Below are 19,857 nucleotides of genomic sequence, written 5' to 3'. Positions count from 1 at the left end.
CATCTTTGGGTGAAACAGTCCCTTCATGTTTCCAAATTTCCTGAAGAGATCGCTAAGCTTTCCTCTTCTGTTGTTTTCTTCTAGAGAAGAGATGCAAAAAGCAAGGGAGAAATGGAAAGTTTCATTCAAGTAAATGAAGAGTTCCAAAGAATAGCAAGGAGAGACAAGAAGGCCTTCTTCAATGAATAGCGCATAAAACTAGAAGGAAATAGCTGACTATATTGGGTTTATAAATTTATGTCTTTATTTGGGAGCTCCCCCACCCACCCAGATCCGTATTACTATCTAGGGCTGGGTGTGTGCTTTCGCCTCCATTTTTTCCAGTGAAGGACCTGACCGTGGTGTGCTGTGAGATCTCTCTCTGCTCCAAGAGTCAAATCCTTTGACCTCCACACCACTGTTTCTGAAAAGATGGGTGGAAAGGGCTTAGTAGTGGACCCCTCCTCCCCTAATCCTCAGCCCCCTATGTGACCCTTTTCCACGTGGGTTCTCCCTGGAGGGAACTGTGTGTGTGTGTGTGTCTGTGTGTGTGTGTGTCTGTGTGTGTGTGTGTCTGTGTGTGTTTCTCTGACTCTTTGTGACCCCATGAACTGTAGCCCTCCAGGCTCCTCTGTCCATGGAATTCTCCAGTCAAGAATACTGGAGTGGGTTGTCGTTTCCCATTCCAAGCTTCTCCCTGGAGGGAACAGCACGTTTGTGAGCAGATGATAAAGCAGCGATGCACCTTCTTTCTCCCTCTCTCTTCTGCAGTCAGGCATGATAAGAACCCAGGAAGCGGACTACTTCCTGAAGCCCCTCCCTTCACACCTGGCAGGGAGCCCCAGTGACTCCACGGGGGGCAGGCCTCCCTCCCACATCCTGTACAAGAGATCCACTGAGCCACTGGCCGTGGGGCCCCACCGGATGGCGATGATGGAGAAAAAGTGGGGGCTGGAAAACCACCATCTCTTCCACCACGAAGATCAATCTCCACACGGCTTCAGCTTCAGGCACCCACAAAAGCAGCATTTCTGTGGAAGACGCAAGAAATGTATGTAAGGATGATTCTTTTTGTAATTTAATGATTAGGATGTTAAGTAAGACACTGGAGTATTTTTAATTTTCTTCAAAGTAGTCTTCCCTCGAGGTGAAATTTATTGACCACCTTTGCTAATCCTAAGTGATGATTCCAAAGAGAACCCATCGTCTGGATGTTCAGGATAAAACATCTTTCCATGGCATATGGATAAAGGTATTTTTTTTTTTAATTTTAAGAGCTGTTCCTTGGGCAGACTAAATGACATGATTCACAGAAATGTAGACTCCTCTACCAGACATCTTCAAAGGATTCCTGGTATCTCTACCCAGTAACTATATTTTTGAGGTCTAGGTTTGTTAAAGCTGACACGCTTTTCCCACTGAGGTGATTTATCCCTAGGCAGGTTTATATACTTCACTCATCATGTCAGAAGACACAGGATGCATGGTGTAATTTACCTACAATTTTTTACCAAGGCTTTATCGAAGTCCTCTTTGTTTGTATCATGAACATTTAGGAAGAGAAATGATACTTATGTTTTATGCAGGAAGCTCTCACAGACTCAAGAATAGGAGTTCAGTGTTTTCTGAACTTGTCCTCCTCTGCTTCAGCTTTCCCCTCAAGCATGGCTTTATTTATTAATAGCAAACCTTCCCCGAGGCACTTCTGGAAGCCCACCTTTCTCTGCTGCTTAGCTTCATTGGCCGCTGGGCCAGCACCCTCACAAGGCACATGCAGGGGCTCCAAAACACACTGCAGAGAAGAGAGAATGACCCAGAATCACTTGGCACCTACGACAGAAGAACAAGCGCGGCTGACCTGTTCGCACCCATGTGTCACCTGAACACACGTCCTGTAAATCAGCCTCAAACTACATTCAGAGGGTCTCAAAAATCTCATCCCAAACTGACCCAACTGGGCCGGGTCTTAGGGGAGGCAGCATGAAGAACAGTGTTGAGCACAAGGAGAGTGAACAGGAGGGTGAGAGGGTCAGGGAAGTCCAGCTGAGTGAGCATCAGAACAGGGTACACTGACCAGCAATGGCTTCCTAAATCTGTGCAGACAGGGAGGAGGTGGGGGGCATGGCCGGACAGACCAAAGGCGGGGCCAGGCAGGCCGGGGGCGGGGCCAGGCAGGTCAGGGGCGGGGCCAGACAGATCAGGGCGGGGTGAGACCAGTTGGAACAGACAGAGAGGCGGGACTCAGGCACAGACAAGGTCAGAGCCAGGAAGGTGCTGGTGGGGCTCCCGGTGAGGGTGTGGTCAGAGCAGGACAGACTCCGTTGTGTCAAAGACAGATGGCCAAGCACCTGGGTCCAGGCAGGAAAGACGGGCAGGGCTGTCCACACCTCTTTGACAGACCGCTCCAGGGCCCAACGCAGATATCTCAGTGTTCCTGAGCAATCCAGCAGTGCTGACCCTTCTGGAATGAATGTGACCCTTTCATTCTTATCTGGAGGTGATCGGAGTCGTTCAGACCCACAGCTCAAAGGCAGTGCACCTGGGCGTGCAGGGCAGGATGGTTGTTCCGTTTGGTGTGGCTGTCTGTGCGCGCGTTTGTGTGCATGTGTGTGGGTGCATTTGTCTCCAGAGGCATTTCAGAATCTCAGTAGTGGAGTCTGGTTGATGAGAGGGAGATATCTGAATAACACACTAAATTATACAATAAGACTTGCAGTTAGCAAATGGGAAAATGTAGCCATTTTTTTCTCTTTTTTAATCTTAATTTTTTAAATTATGAAAGTATGATAACTCTTTTACAGGAGTCTTGGAATATACAGAACAAGGTTACAGATAGTTCCACTATATATTACAGTTTTTTTTTAAGTAGATGAAGATTTTTAGTTGGAGTTTCAATATCAAACTCTCAAAAATTAATAGAACGAATATACAGAGAAGTAGAAGGCTATAGTAGCCCTGAAAAGCACTATGTTTTCATAATAAAACGAGGGAAAAAGTAGCGGAAAATGCCTCTCACTGGTGGGCGGCGTCAGTGGCTGATCTGGTGCTGTTGACTTGCCATCTCTGCCCCCTCCTGCAGGGCACGTGGCAGTTCTGTGCCCGGGGCCCCCCGAGCCACTGGGGCATGCCTAGCAGAATTGGCACAATCCCTCCCGGCTTAATCCTCAGGGCTCACTTATCTGACAGCGTGGGACAGGATATTCTCACACCGTCCATGAGGCTTTGGGCTTCCCTGGAGGAATCTCCATCTGTCTCAGCAGGGTTTACACCTACAAAGATTCTTCCCTAGAGTCTCTGTTCAGGAGATGAGGGATTTTCCTGTGTGCTTAGGCTTCCCTAGTGGGCTGCCGTCTATGGGGTCGCACAGAGTCAGACACGACTGAAGCAACTTAGCAGCAGCAGCAGCAGCAGTGGCTCAGACAGTAAAGAATCTGCCTGCCACGCAGGAGACCCAGGTTCCATCCCTAGGTGGAGAAGATCCCTGGAGAAGGAAATGGCAACCCACTCCAGGATTCTTGCCTAGAGAATTCCATGGGCAGACCACGGGGTCACAAAGAGTTGGACATGACTGAGCAGCTAACCCTTTCACTTTCCTGTGGGTTTAGGCATCTCTCTCTGTTGAAAACGGCAGAGAAAAGCAGGCCGGTTTGCTTAAAATCAATTGTGACTCTGAACCTCAGGCTCAAATAGTAGCTTGCTGCTTCTAGCTGAGGCATCATGGGTGGGTTTTGAGCTGGGACTCACGTGTGGCGGGAGACACTGTGGGACCGTATTGAGCGGGTGACTTGTTTTGAGGGGCTTTTCAGACCCCAGGCCAGTGAGAGCACTACCTCTGTGCTCCTGCCTCTTTCCAGTACTGAGGGCCTGGGGAGCTGCTGTGCTGCCATCTCCGCTTGTACCCTGGACTTACGGAAATTAAGACTAAGGGCCCTGGGACCACACTGCCAGATCTGAAATCCATCCCCAATGCCTTCTAGGGAGGGATTTTGAGAAAGTGATGTTCATCTCCCGTGTCTCGGTGGCCTCACTCCTACCCAAGGCTGGTGTAGAGAGTGAGTGGATTATACAAAGACATCTCTTACGGGGGAGACCACATCCAAACTGCATCGATGCAAACGGCATGTGATGAGTGCTTATTAAACTGTAGCCAGTGTAACTGTTATCCTCCCAAGAGTTCTTTTAAGTTTGCAAGTATTTTAGCAAAGAGAGATAAAATGCAGTGGATGTGAGTATCAGTCAATCAAAACAGTGTCTTCTAGCTGAGTATTCCATGAGCAGAGCTGGCACACCTTTTGAATTAGTGCCACCTTTAATTTTTTTGGCTCCAAAATCACTGCAGATAGTGACTGCAGCCATGAAATTAAAACTCCTTGGAAGGGAAGTTATGACCAACCTAGATGGCATATTAAAAAGCAGAAATATTACTTTGCCAACAAAGGTCCGTCTAGTCAAGGCTATAGTTTTTCCAGTGGTCACGTATGGATGTGAGAGTTGGACTTTGAAGAAAGCTGAGTGCCAAAGAATTGATGCTTTTGAACTGTGGTGTTGGAGAAGACTCTTGTGAGTCCCTTGGACTGCAAGGAAATCCAACCAGTCCATCCTAAAGGAGACCAGTTCTGGGTGTTCTTTGGAAGGACTGATGCTGAGGCTGAAACTCCAATACTTTGGCCACCTCATGGGAAGAGTTGACTCATTGGAAAAGACTCTGATGCTGGGAGGGATTGGGGGCAGGAGGAGAAGGGGACAACAGAGGATGAGATGGCTGGATGGCATCACCGACTCGATGGACATGAGTTTGAGTGAACTCTGGGAGTTGGTGATGGACAGGGAGGCCTGGCATATTGCAGTTCATGGGGTTGCAAAGAGTCAGACACGACTGAACTGAACTGACTGACTGAATTCAGTAACTCAGCTAATTCAGTAAAGTATTGCCAGCTAATACGTGCATACTTTCACACGGAGCAATTCTAACCACATTTTCTGAGGCACCCACCAAACCTGACCATTTTTAGCACAGTGTCAACTTCCTGATTATCAAAGCCAAAACTATTTTGAAACAGCTTGCTCTAAGAGGACCAAGTCTATTTTGTCTTCCAGTTAAACTAGGTAAATATTTATAATACTTTCGAGGAAATTCAGCTCTACAGTGGATCTGTCTGGAGCATTTATAACCCACTGGAAATACTACAGACTATCCAGCTGTGTGTCCAGACCCGGGAATCAACTTTAAAACCTCTTAGGTCATTAAAGGTCTTCAAATGAGAACACCGCATGAGACAGCGCTTCTTTGAGTAGTTATTCATTTTATTGCTCTGTCAGTGACTCCTTTTCGGAGCCCTATTGCACATATCCTCGTGTTCGCAATCTTGGAACATCTTGCTTTTAGACACCAGCACTTCAGAGCCAAAGTGATCTTTTTGTTTTTGTTGTTGAGTCGCTCAGTCATGTTCTCCTGTTTGTGACCCCATGGACTGCAGCACGCCAGGCCTCCCTGTCCATCACCAACTCCCAAAGCTCACTGAAACTCATGTCCACAGAGTCGGTGATGCCATCCAGCCATCCCGTCCTCTGTTGTCCCCTTCTCCTCCTGCTGCCCGTCTTTCCCAGCATCAGGTTTTTTTCCAGCGAGTCAGCTCTTCACACCAGGTGGCCAAAGGACTGGAGCTTCAGCTTCAGTATCAGTCCTTCCAATGAATATTCAGGGTTGATTTCCTTTAGGATTGACTGGTTTGATCTCCTTGCTGTCCGAGGGACTCTCTAGAGTCTTCTCCAACACCACAGTTTGAAAGCATCAATTCTTCGGCGCTTAGCCTTCTTTATGGTCCAACTCTCACATCTGTACATGACTACTGGAAAAAGCACAGCTTTGACTATACAGACCAATTTTTTAAATCAGGAGAAGTTTATACAAAAGTCAATATAATGATGAATTCTATGACATCTAGGCTATGCAAACTTTATTTAAATGTACTGTCCCACCTTAACACAAGTTTCACATCATAGTTTTAAGGGTTTTATGGTTCATTTCATGAACATTCATTTTTTTAAAATCCATTTTCTTTAGCGCGAGCTCTGCCACTGGTTTTGTGTGATGACTTTCCTTTTATTTCCTCTCCAAACGCCCCCCTGTAGACATGCCCAAGCCTCCTGAAGAAGACCTTTTCATCTTGCCGGATGAGTATAAATCATGTGTAAGGCAGAAGCGGTCCCTTCTGAAGTCCCATAGGAATGAGGAGCTGAATGTGGAGACGCTGGTTGTGGTTGACAAAAAGATGATGCAAAACCATGGCCACGAGAACATCACCACCTACGTGCTGACAGTCCTCAACATGGTGGGCACACCCTCCTCTCTGAGTCATGCGTGTGATTCCGCCTCCTGGTGTGTGTGAGCGTGTGTGTGAGCGTGTGTGTGTGCCTCCTACTTTTGCTTGTGGATTCATGTACTCAAGAAATATTTTATCCATGACAGCGCCTTCACCTTTACTATGCTCCAGTCAGAAGAGCCATTTTCACTCCTTCAGAGAATAAAATCTGGAGGGTGAACAGTTTGGTCCTCTCTGTAAGCCGATAACATATTTCAGGTTTACAATGTCTCCATTTATGAGACATCTCCAAGAGGATGCTGAGGCATTTGAGTGCAGGAAGTCTACCCATTGGCATTATATATGTGTGATTTTCGATGGCCCTATAGAAATGCCCATCTCCCCTGGTGGTTCAGGTGGTAAAGAATCGGCCTGCAATGAGGGAGACCTGGGTTTGATCCCTGAGTTGGGAAGATCCCTTGGAGAAGGGAATGGCAACCCACTCCAGTATTCTTGCCTGGAGAATTCTATGGAGAGAGGAGCCCGGCAAGCTACAGTCCATGGGGTCACAAAGGGTTGGACGTGACTGAAGCGACTTAAATCACAGCACATAGAAATGCTCATCTTTTTAGGAATATGAATATAAAAGATGCATTATTTTATCTATCAGAACAAGAAGCAGTATTTTTTTTTAATGTCACTGCAGATAAAAATGTGTCTGGCTTCGTGTCTGCTTGGCAGCTCTAGTCTTTACTAAAGTGTGGCGAGAGGTGTCTAAGCCCCATTCCACCTAAGTGGAATCTGCATAACGGAAGACAAGATTTGGGGCCATCGACGTGCATTTTTAAAATAGTTGTATTTGAAACATACGTTTCACTTCCCGATAAACAGAGTGCTCCTAAATGTGACTGTTTGCCGTGATTCGGGATGGCTGCTCTCCCTGTCCTCCATTTTTCGGCCAGACCCTCGTGGTTTCCGGTCTCCCAGGGGACTGAGGGAGGTGGGCACCAGAGGCACCCGCCACTGCAGGTCTCTGCCATTTGCAAACATCGCCTCTGTTCTGTTGAGCTTTTCCGGCATTTCCACATCTTGGTGCCAGATCAGTTCCCTGGGGCTTCCCGTGACCGTTGACTCATCCTCACTCATCACCTCAAATGCCTGCGGTGATGCCTTTATCAAATGCTTGATCACTCTGATCACTCGTTTCTACTCCTGTGATCTTCACCTCTAATGTCTGCATCTCCCCTTGATCACCGTCTTTCTACACTGATTTCCTTCTCTTTCTTGTATCCTCTTGATCTTTTCCCAAGAAGTTCTCTTATGCTTCGGGAATCTTTCACTAGGACAGCTTGGGGAGTGCTCACCTGTGGATCACCACTGTCAGTTAAAAAAGAAACTTCCTTGTAGTCTAATGAGGACACTTACCAACTAAGGGGCCTTGTGAGCCCTTCGCTGGTGTTTGATAACACGTGGGACCTGCCTCCCCAGACTTCATTGTTTTATTTCCAGGCACCAACCATAAGGACCCAATAGTTGGTGTGATTAGATGTTCCCATACCTGTGTGTCTTGGGCTTTCCTGGTGGCTCAGATGATAAAGAACCTGCCTGCCATGCAGGAGACCTGGGTTCCGTCCCTGGGTTGGGAAGATCCCCTGGAGAAGGGGAAGACTACCCACTCTAGTATTCTTGCCTGGAGAATCCCATGGACAGAGGAGCCTGGCAGGCTACAGTCCACGGGGTCTCAAAGAGCCAGACACGACAGAGCAACTAACACTTTCACTTTCACACTTTCGCGTCACATCCCTGTGTGTCTAGCAGTGTAAGAAACCGAACATTGCTCTGTCAGTGGGGACCACGGAACTGGCCTTCAGCTGTGAACTGCAAGCTAAGGGCTGGGGGACAGGGTGTCATACGTAGGGACTGACGTGAATTATCTATCTTTCCCAGGTGTCTGCTTTATTCAAAGACGGAACAATAGGAGGGAATATCAACATTGCCATTGTCGCCCTGATTCTTCTGGAAGAGGAACAGGTATCCTATCTTTGATACAAGCAGCTTCCTCCCACTCAGAAAAATAAGTGCAAAATAACTATTCATTTTCCTAAATGTAATTTTTCTGTGGCTTCTTTCCTTCTCTTTCCCTTGAGGACAGAAACGTTCTGATATTATGTGTCTAATATGGTCAGTTTCTTGTCAGTTCCCGTAATGCTTATGTGACTTTTGTTTGTGATTTTTGTGCAGAGAAGTAAGACATACACATTTGCTTGGCTAATAAGAAAATGGAAAGGAAAAGTAACTTTAAAATATATTAATTTATTTGGCTGCACTGCCTTAGTTGAGACGCTCAGGATCTCCGATCTTCATTGCAGCGTGCAGGGTGCTTTAGTTGGGGCCTGTGGGATTCAGATCCCTGACCAGAGATTGAACGTAGGTCCCTTGCATTGAGAGCGTGAAGTTTTAGCCACTGGACCACCGTGGAAGTCCCAGAAAGAACTACTGTAAACACCTGGGTGGGAAATACACTAGGAATACGAAGCGTGTTCCACTGTGAGCCCTGAGGATGGAGGTGCGGTCTTTTGTTAGAAGGCGTTTAATCGCGCCCCATAGCCCCGAGGTTGCGCCGTACTGTGCGACCCTGCAAACCTGCACTCTTACCTCCCAACCGCTGACACTCACCTTCACCACCTTCAGTCTCAGCATTTCATTCTTAGAGCCTAGAATATCAGGCACATTTCTCTCATTGCATGCAAACCTCCAAATTATGCTGGATCTTGGGAGCAGTGGGGAAAAGATTGTCTGGTGCCTTCATTCCAGAATCCCTGTGTGGACACCCAGAGGTGCTATAGGACACAGTAAGGTCTCGGGTGGGCATCTTGTGGCAGAACTAAGGGGGAGTATCTTAGCCATAAAGGGCTCTCAGTTCTATTTGGCCCTGAGCTGGTCATTGACTGGACGTCAGGGAGTGAAGCCCGGGTCCTAGTCAGGCACCCAGCCTCCAGTTCCACCCTTGCTCGTGCTTTGACAGAGTCTGCTGTTAGCCATAGCTGTCTTGTTTATGAAACAAATAATTTTTAGATGAACTCTGAGATCCTTGATAAGATCTCAGATGCCTTCAGATTTGCAGGTTCTGGGCTGTGGCCCTCTTGCCATGCAGGTGGGGTGTGCAGGGGCAGGAGTGTTTCTGGACTGAATAGTCAGCTAGGTACAACTCCGTTGCCTCTCGTCTGTGTCTGCAGAGGCGGCTGCTGAACGAGCAGGGATTCCCAGGTGACAGGTTAATTATTCTCTGCATTAAAACGTTTCACCTTGGAATTCATCCAAGCGGCAAAGAATAAGCAAGGTTATCGTTTGATCATACACCTGTGCTAACTTTAATTAATGCAGTTTTCCTGGAAATCACCGGCTGAAGAATGTAAGGCATGTCCCAGGGTTGATGTACAGCATTAAGCTTGGGTGCATTTGGCTCTCTGGAAAGAGACTATAAACACTGAAGGAGAAAACATGTTAGTGACTGAGAGACACAGTTCCAGCCCAGCACTCTGGTCAGAAAAGCTTTAAACAAGCTGTTGTCCTGAAATGGAGATGTTTAAGCTGGTTTCCTGTGACCATCCATAGGAAAATATATCAAACCTTTAGATAAGGTTTAAATAACTCATCTGCCAGCCTTGAGAGCTATTCTTACCAGCTCTCCCCCCCCCCCGCCCCGCCCCTGCCCAATTCTTCTTTTGCCAAGAGTTCAGGTGACCTTCATTCTGATCTTTCATTGCTGATCTATTAGAACTTAGAATATATACCATGGAGGCTCAGTGGTAAAGAATCTGCCTGCCAACGCAGGCGATGTGGATTTGATCCCTGAGTTGGGAAGATCCCCTGGAGGAGGAAATGGCAACCCACTCCAGTATTCTTGCTTGGGAATTCCCATGGACAGAGGAGCCTGGCGGGATGTAGTCCTTGAGGTCACAAAAGAGTGAAACATGACTTAGCTACTGAACAACAGCAACACATGGAGGAGGCTGAACGTCGTCTGGAACTAGCCTTCTAGGTCCAGCCTGTTTCCTAGAAATGAAGAAACTTCTTTCTAGACATAAAGAAATAAAGCTTTGTCAGTTGAGCAGCCCCTTCTTACAACATGGTGTCTCTGTGGAAAACTGGCCTAATTTAACACTGTAATAATAACTCTTAGAAGAGTTACAGACACAGAAGTAATGTTTCTTGGGTCATCGAAATGTGATCAGTGATCGAATGCATCCCCACTGTTTTTGTACAAAACGAGAGAAAGGGACATGAGCACCTACACTGAGTCTACAAGTTTCAAATACAACACCCTCCTTTGGATTTTAATACATGAGGGGGTGAATTAGTCCGCCTGCCATTCAGGTTTACCCACGCCACTGAAACCCAAGTCAGCGCTAGTTGCGGTGATGAGAGTGCCGGTGCAGTCGCTTGACAGCTTTCTTCCTGTTATCTCGGGCTCTCGGGCGCCCCCCACGCAGCCAGGGCTGGTGATAAGCCACCACGCGGACCACAGCTTGAGCAGCTTCTGCCAGTGGCAGTCTGGACTGACGGGGAGAGATGGCGCTCGCCATGACCACGCCATCTTACTCACCGGCCTGGACATATGCTCCTGGAAGAACGAGCCCTGTGACACCCTGGGTAAGAGCCTCCGCTGGGGCTGGGACAGACTCGTGTGTGCCGGGCGCCGTCAGCAGCCCGGGATACGGAGGGTTCTCACCTCCCTCACGGATCCGTAAGCGGCAGCTGCTGCCGAGTGACTTTGTAAGAAACAGATGCCCTCCCTGCATAAACGTTGGCCAAACATGAAAGTGTGCTTGTCGTCACCAAAATCACTTTTTTCCCATGGAAAGTTCTCACCGATTCAAGAACTCCTGTCTCTTCCAATTTAAGAAATAATTTCTTCCATTTCTCCCTCTAATTGTGAGAGTGGGATCAAGAGGTCCAAGTGGGTCTCTCATGATAGGAAAGAAATATGTTTATGAATATTTATAGAGATACTGCAATAATACTGTGCTCCTCATCTTTCTGTTTCTCTATAAATATCTCAATCTTAGCCACCTTTAGCATGTTTAAAGGGCTGACTATCTTAGTGGTACTTTATGATGCAAAACTTTTTTATACTTTTTCAAACAGTGTAAACAGTGAAATGTGAAACAGGAAACCCTTGGACAATCTCACAAAGGGCCCTGACTAATGTGGGAGAAGGGCGGCTGTTCTCTCTTTGTGGAAAAACAGTCCATAGTTCTGTGCGATGTTCAAGTTACAGGTTACAATGCGGGCAACGTCCATGAGGCGGTTTTTGTGCAAATGGTGTAAAACAGTGTAAACAGTCAGCTACGGACAGAGGTGCTCCTGGACTTTTTTCTTTTATGTATTTCTCCATTTCTTTCCAAAGAGACTTCTTTATTACAAAAACATTCAAACAAGGCTGGGTTTGATAGAGGTCAGTCCTGACTCCTTGTTCCCAGAAAAGCCTGCATACAAAGTGGGCCCTCAGCCACCTGCGTCGCCGTGGGATCCAGCAGGGTTCCCGGCCCCCAGCTGGTGAGCCTGACCCACTGGGCCTACACTGTACAGGCAGTGAGGCTGACCAGGAACGCCTGCTTTCCTTCTGGTGCCTGGAACCGGGGCCCACACCAGGCAGAGATGCCCTGTGGCCAGCCCCCAGCCAACGCCTGGACCTGAGTCTCTGCTGAGAACTCCTGGTTGGCATTATTCCTCCTGTGAGGGGAATTAAGTCCTTTTGTGCAAGGACAGTGCGGAGAGGGCCCCAGATCTTCGGGCCTGGTTTCCCCCAGGCATGTCCCCACGTGCTTGCTCCCTCTGCTGATTCTACATTGTATCATTTTATCCACCTTAAATTATACCCATGAGCAGGACAGATGCTGACTCCCCCCCCCCCCGGCAGGTCATCCACCCTGGAGTGGCCGTGAGGGCCACCGACACCCACTCTCTACAGCACTTTGTGTCAGGCCTCTGAGGACACAGACGTTTGTAGGAAAAAAGCTGAAATTCTCCTCCTTCAGCATGGAACCCCCTCTTGGATGTTGCCCCCCTTGTAAGCTGTAACTTGAACATGACATAGAACTGTGGACTGTTTCCATGAAGAGAGAACAAGCGCCCCCTCCCACGTTATTCAGGGCCCTTTACGGGGGTTTCCTGTTTCACGTTTCACCTGACAAAGACGAGGACCAGGCGTCTCTGAAGGACGGAGGTGAACACACACGTGTGCCATGCCCCTGTCTCTGTTTTCCTCCAATGCTGGGCCTGTATGTTCTTTCCATCCGTTTGTCTCGTAGGATTCGCACCCATCAGCGGCATGTGCAGTAAATACCGCAGCTGCACGATTAACGAGGACACAGGTCTCGGACTGGCCTTCACCATTGCCCACGAGTCTGGACACAAGTGAGTGCGTCTCCCTGGCAGGGCGGAGGCTGGCGTCCTCTCTGGACTGGATGTTTGCCTTGAGATGGTGATGGGTAGGTGACGTCTATAAGGGGACATTCCAGCAGGAATGCCATGGACCGTAGGAGATGCTCACGTAGGTGCATCTATTTCATTTGAATGCCTCTCTGTGCACGGTCTCAAGCGGTGGTGACCCGCACGTTTGCTCTTTGCTTCCTCTCTTCATCTGTTCCTGCTCACACATGTGCAAACAACCACACACGGCAGACTCGTCTGTCTGTCCCTGCTCCTCTGTCCTGTGTCTTGAGCTTGGTCCTGTGGGCTGACTGCATTCCCTGGTTAGCTCCTGCAGAAGGACCCCACGTAACTGAGGATGGTAAACGGCGGTAACTTACTGTTCGAAAGTTTGCGTTCTGATGTCACTCTGATCATTTGCGGAGGTGGGTTGTGGTTGGTGTGCAGGGTTTGGGGAACGCAGACAAGACAAGAGATGCAGTCTGGTAGGAGCTGGTTGGCGTCCCACATCCCCACGTGCCCACTGTTGTCAGTTGTGAATTGAAGCAGCAACAGGGCGAATGGGGAGCCTGGGGCCTTGGCGGATGGATGGACCAGTGCAGGACCAAGCAATTCTCAGCGATGGGTGGCTTGTCATTAGCAATATCTTTTAAAGTGAGAAGCTTACCTTTATTCCTGTAAAAATGAAACACTTTTGTCAATTATTTCTAGCAGCTGTTATTCTTAAACAAGCTTTCTTAGTCTCGCTTTGAGGCACCATCTACTTAAAAAGTTATTTTTTTTTTTTTTTTACTCAGTGGGGCTCACTTGCTGATTTTCTGCAATTGCCTTGTTTATATGAGCATCAGCAGTAATAACACAAATGTTTTTCTCCTGGATTGAAATTGCACTTGAAGCTTCTAGAAAGCGCACAAGCAGGAGTTACAATTTTTTTCTAATTTTACTTTCATCCTCGTGATTTTGCTAATCACAAAATTTGCAAAAGGCTTTGTTCGTCATTTGGTTTTTGCAAAGCTGACTTCTCCATCTGGTTAGAAATTGGACTGAGGCCACTTGTATCATCCTGACCTGTTCAAAGCATCTGTGTGTGTGTGGACATGTGTGCCTGCCTTTAATAGGATCTCACAGAGGCCATGCGACTTAGGCTCTGTGTGAACTAATGCCCTGAAAGTGAAGCTTCGTATCTTATTACTGATCCCTTCATCATTACAGGTAATGATTGACTTTTTCAGTGCCTAGAAAATTGCACCTACACTTTACAAAGCTTTCTATTAAATCATAATTGTACATGGGCTGCTGGAGTTAAAACTTCAAAAACTCCCATTATTTTTATGACATGGGGCTCTTGCTGTCCTCTGAACCATACCAGAATTTAATTAAACAATCAAGGTAAGAAATATTTAAGTCATCAAGGGCTGAACAAGCCAGTGTTAGACAAGCAGTTGTGATCTGGGCCCTGGCAGTCCTGGCAGCCACAGCTGGTGAATTTAACTAAATTCAACTCTGTGCATCCAAGTCAAGACTCCCCATCTTCTGTGTCAACAAGCATCAGCGTTTGCTTTTATTTTTTTCCTTGAGTGGATGCATCTGTGCTAAGTCGCTTCAGTCGTGTCCAACTCTCTGTGACCCCATGAGCTGTAACCCACTAGGCTCCTCTGTCCATGGGATTCTCCAGGCAAGAATACAGGAGTGGGTTGCCAATTCCTTCTCCAGGGGATCTTTCTGACCCAGGGATCAAACCCGGGTCTCCTGCATTGGTAGGCGGATTCTTTACCACGAGTGCCACCTGGGAAGCCCCTTTTTCTTAGAAGCCAGCTATTATTCCTTTTGTCACTAGGGCTCAGTGTAGGTGGAAAAAGAATTTCTTCCAAATAAGAGCAAAGTGTTTTTGTTTGCAAGTGAGGCTATAGATGGGAGGAAGGAAAAGGACTCTAGGGGTGTGGGTGCAGGGAAGCCCCACTCCGAACAGAACTGACCCCAGGAAATGAGCAGCTCCTTCTCCAGCACCTGCTCGTTGAGACCACTGTGCAAGAGTCAGAGAGGCTGGGAGCCCTGAGTGTTTCATGTCACCGGTGAAATAGCTTCTGACCGTATTAAGGAAATAGGAAGTCCAGTGGGAGGTGTGCCCAGAAAAGGCATGTGCCAGCTGCCGTAGCAAACAGCCTGGAACGGTAGCCCTGTGTGGTTATTCTTAATAGTGTCGTGCATGTCATGAACAGAAATTTGCATCTGTGTCAGCAACCTGATGGCTCAAATGGTAAAGAATCTGCCTGCAATGAAGGAGACCTGGGTTTAATCTCTGGGTTGGGATGACCCCCTGGAATAGGAAATGGCAACCCACTCCAGGATTCTTGCCTGGAGAATCCCATGGACAGAGAAGCCTGATGGACCACAGTCCGTGGGGTCACAAAGATTCAGACACAACTTAGAGACTGAACAACAGCAATGATCAATAGTATACATGTGTCGATCCCAATTTCCCAGTTCACCCCACCTCTCTTTCCTGCTCACTGTCCATATGTAAGGGGGCATATTACTAACACATCATTCACTGTGGCTATTACATTTATGCAGTAATTATATTTCAGTTCAGTTCAGTCACTCAGTCGTGTCCAACTCTTTGCGATCTTATGGACCGCAGCACGCCAGGCCTCCCTGTCCATCACCAACTCCCGGAGTTTACCCAAACTCATGTCCATTGAGTTAGTTATACCAAACTTCACCTGTGAAACAGGATGTTTTATAACTTAATCAATGCAATCACTTCTCCACTGATCTCCAGTAGCATATTGGGCACCATTGGAGATCAGTGGAGAAGTGATTACGTTGATTAAGTTATAAAGCATCCTGTTTCACAGGTGATGTTTGGTTTATCTTCAGAGGACTTGGTCATTCAGGTTTATCATTACAGTGGATAATGTAATTGTAATGCATTTATATTATGTACAGCAATATGTATGTAAAGCACAGAGCCTTCCAGCCATAGACTCTTAACCTTCAGCTCAAAAAAGATTCAGTTCATGTCCACCCCGTTTCTTCTGCCAAGTTCAGTTCTTTTTTAATCTCAAGGCATCTTGTGGTTTCTACTGGGGAATCTGACCTAGAAACAGGAATTGCCAAATGAGCACGTGTCTGCTCCTTTCGAGTGTGCAGTTGAGCCAGGTCTGGTGCAGGGTGGGCTTCCTGGCTGTACTGAGTCACCTGTCACACACAGCGTGTGCGGTGTTGAAGAATTGGTGCAGAGGCACGAGGGCTCAACTACACATTTTGGAGAATGTGTCCTCTGGGCATGAATCCATTTGAAAAATTCTCATTTGCCAAAGGAAGTCATGCCATTCGGCAGGCAGGGCCCTGGAACTCAGATCCCAGATACCCTGTGGTTCTCTGGCAGCCTGACCATGCCAGGGTGCATAGCCTGGTCTCCTCGTCAGTGGGTTTCTGTACATAAAACCCCCAGAGTCTCTGAGACCTCAGTTCAGCTCAGTTCAGTCTCTCAGTCGTGTCCAACTCTTTGCGACCCCATGAATCACAGCATACCAGGCCTCCCTGTCCATCACCAACTCCCGGAGTTCACTCAGACTCACGTCCATCGAGTCAGTGATGCTATCCAGCCATCTCATCCTCTGTCGTCCCCTTCTCCTCCTGCCCCCAATCTCTCCCAGCATCAGAGTCTTTTCCAATGAGTCAACTCTTCGCATAAGGTGGCCAAAGTACTGGAGTTTCAGCTTTAGCATCATTCCTTCCAAAGAAATCCCAGGGCTGATCTCCTTCAGAATGGACTGGTTGGATCTCCCTGCAGTCCAAGGGACTCTCAAGAGTCTTCTCCAACACCACAGTTCAAAAGCATCAATTCTTCGGTGCTCAGCCTTCTTCAAAGTCCAACTCTCACATCCATACATGACCACAGGAAAAACCATAGCCTTGACTAGACGGACCTTAGTCAGCAAAGTAATGTCTCTGCTTTTGAATATACTATCTAGGTTGGTCATAACTTTTCTTCCAAGGAGTAAGCGTCTTTTAATTTCATGGCTGCAGTCACCATTTGCTGTGATTTTGGAGCCCAAAGAATTAAGTCTGACACTGTTTCCACTGGTTCCCCATCTATTTCCCATGAAGTGATGGGACTGGATGCCATGATCTTCGTTTTCTGAATGTTGAGCTTTAAGCCAACTTTTTCACTCTCCACTTTCACTTTCATCAAGAGGCTTTTTAGTTCCTCTTCACTTTCTGCCATAAGGGTGGTATCATCTGCATATCTGAGGTTATTGATATTTCTCCCAGCAATCTTAATTCCAGCTTGTGTCTCTTCCAGTCCAGCGTTTCTCATGATGTACTCTGCCTAAAGCAGGTGCAATTTGAGTTCTGTTACTTGAGCTGAGCATTGCTTGTATATGAAGTTGGCTTAAATACATAATTTTCATGGTCATCACAGACCATCAAGAAGATATTAAACATACTGCGCTCAAGAGTATGCATGAGCCATCATCCTGCCCCCCCCCTTTTTTCTACTATTTACCAATCCATTTGGGGTCTTCCTAGTTGGTAAAGAACTCACCTGCCAACACAGGACATGTAGGTTCGATCCTTGGTTGGGAAGATCCCTGGGAGGAGGGCATGGCAACTCACTCCAGTATTCTTGCCTGGAGAATCCCACGGACAGAGAAGCCTGGTGGGCTACGGTCCATGGGGCCACAGAGAGGCAGACATGACTGCACACACACATGCACGCACTGATCCGCTCGCCAGGCACAATTTGCCTTCTGCCAGCAGACCGTTGTGCAGGATTGTACAAGCCGACTAGTGATCCGTGCCCTCCAAAAGCCTAAAGCAAGGTGAGGTAGACATGGCATGCGAGAGGTCAAGCAGTGAGGGCTGCAAGCTTGGCAAGATGTGCAAGGAAGATCAGGGAAGGCTTTTGGAAAGAGACAGAATTGGTGTGCGGATACCATTCTGTTTAGCCATCCTTAGCTGGTGCTATCAGATGCCCTTCCAAACGCTAGATGGTGACGTGTGCACCTCACTGATTTGTGGCTGTTCTCTGCCATCAGCCTGAGCCCCTAGCTGGACCAGGTAGGCACATGGGTGATTTTAAGGGTTTAAAGAATATCAAAGCAATAGTTGCTTAAAGATCATCTGATGTGGTGATTGTCAGACTGTCCCCCAGGAGCCCCAGCAGGTTGGAGCATCATTTCTTACCAATTTTGTTTATTGTCATTCTTCTTAAGATTTTTGTTTGTGTGACCAAAAGTATCTGAAACCCATTGATCTTCAGCTGAACTGCCTCCTCATTACCACCCTTAAACACACACACACACACACATACACCAAAGTTATGTATGCAAGTGATAGCTGGCATCTGGGTGTCTTGAGATTTGGCCAAGACCACATTTGAATCAGGGAAAGAGATATTTTGAATTTTCCTTTTTTGACATGCATGGTGCCAGATATGCTGAACAGTTTGAGGAGAGTTTTATTATCCCATTTTATAGGTGAGAAAACTGAGACTCAGGAACTTGAAAAATTTGCTCCACATCAAACCACTTGTGAATGACAGGGCCAAGACCCTGGCTGGAGGTTCCCCCACTGCCGCAACTCATGTTCTCCCAGGTTATCTGAGCTGCCCTGGCTTCAAGAGTCCCTCCTGGCTGCGGTCCCCGGGTCGGCTTCCTGTCTGTCAGGGAGGATGGGTTTGCTTCTGGAAAAGCCTGCACCGGAGTCTGGACAGGTCCTGCCTGTGACGCCATCATCACAGCCAGCGTGTGGTCTACCTTCCAGAAGACTCTGACCCAGCGTTACTTCCGAAGGGTCTTCCCTTTGTCTTAACCACTGCTGTCTGATCAGCCTGAAATAGTGATGCAACCTCTAAACATGCTTGTTCATCCTGGGTATATTATTGCGTGCATGCGTGCCAAAGTCATCAGTCATGTCCGACTCTGCAACCCAATGGACCCTAGCACACCAGGCTCCAGAATACTGGAGTGAGTCACCACACCCTCCTCCAGAGGATCTTCCTGACCCAGGAATCAAACCCATGTCTCTGAAGTCTGCATTGGCAGGTTCTTTACCACTAGCACCACCTGAGAGGCCTGGGAATATCCTTGGTAGTAAGGACATACTGGCTGATGTAGTTGAATAACTCAAGAAAATTCTGTAAAAGACATTAAAAGCATGTGACACTGAATATAATTCTCAAGTCCAGTTTGATCTGAAATGATGTCTACATTTGGGTATTTGAGTTGGTGTTATAGCTGGAAGGGTTTTTCTTATTCATTCAACAAACATCATTGGGGCACCTGTTATGAGCTAGAAAGTCCACTGGTGCTGGGTCTCTGAGCACAGTTAAGAAGACCTTCTGTTCTCTAGAAACTTAAAAGCTAGTACACAAAAAAGAGGGACTATGTATTGTTTTAAAATATAGAATAGTAACCACTTGGAATAAAGTACTGTGAGTCATGGAAGCTAAAAAAAAATGTCTGGCATGTACAACTTGAATAGTAATTTTATTTCTTAGCTGCCAAATACCAACCTTATCTCCAGAATGTGCCCTATTCATTCTTCCATGACGTTATTAATGTTAATATCAACTGTGATTCTTGTGTGCCATTTTCATGCTGCTAGGCTGATCCCCCACACTCCCTCAGTGCAGTTTTGGGCTTGTATTGCTTCGAAGAACAACTTGAAACATAGTAGTGCTAAAGTTTGGGTGGATATCAGAATCATTTTGTTAGGATTCACCTGAACACCAGAACCTAACCCCCAACTTGGGCTTCCCTGATGGCTCAGATGGTAAAGAATAAACCTATGACAAACCTAGACAGCATATTAAAAAAGCAGAGACATCACTTTGCTGACAAAGGTCCATATATCAAAGCTATGGTTTTTCCAGTAGTTATGGATGGATATTGAGGGTTGGACCATAAAGAAGGCTGAGCGCTGAAGAACTGATGCTCTCAAGAGAAGACTCTTGAGAGTCCCTTAGACTGCAAAGGGATCAAACCAGTCAATCCTCAAGGAAGTCAACCCTGAATATTCATTGGAAGGACTGATGCTGAAGCTGAAGTTCCAATACTTTGGCCACCTGATGCAAAGAGGCAACTCATTGGAAAAGACCCTGATGCTGGGAAAGATTGAGGGCAGGAGG

The 19,857-nt window shown here is 47.2% G+C and overlaps 1 protein-coding gene across 1 annotated transcript in view; it reads left to right on the top strand.

Moving 5' to 3' along the window:
- The window catches only part of ADAMTS16 (ADAM metallopeptidase with thrombospondin type 1 motif 16), a 182,078-nt gene that overhangs the window by 54,893 nt on the left and 107,328 nt on the right, over nt 1-19,857 (top strand). Inside the window, exons 4-8 of the mRNA XM_069556383.1 lie at nt 751-1,030; nt 6,112-6,311; nt 8,229-8,312; nt 10,775-10,934; nt 12,596-12,701. Coding sequence (XP_069412484.1) covers nt 751-1,030; nt 6,112-6,311; nt 8,229-8,312; nt 10,775-10,934; nt 12,596-12,701 — 830 coding nt within the window. The remainder of the gene's footprint in view (nt 1-750; nt 1,031-6,111; nt 6,312-8,228; nt 8,313-10,774; nt 10,935-12,595; nt 12,702-19,857) is intronic.

Source organism: Ovis canadensis, chromosome 16 (genome assembly GCF_042477335.2).
Source record: "Ovis canadensis isolate MfBH-ARS-UI-01 breed Bighorn chromosome 16, ARS-UI_OviCan_v2, whole genome shotgun sequence".
In the NCBI taxonomy this organism is placed as follows: domain Eukaryota; kingdom Metazoa; phylum Chordata; class Mammalia; order Artiodactyla; family Bovidae; genus Ovis; species Ovis canadensis.
The sequence above is the reverse complement of the archived record's forward strand: the minus strand, read 5'-3'. Positions and strand labels throughout refer to the sequence as shown.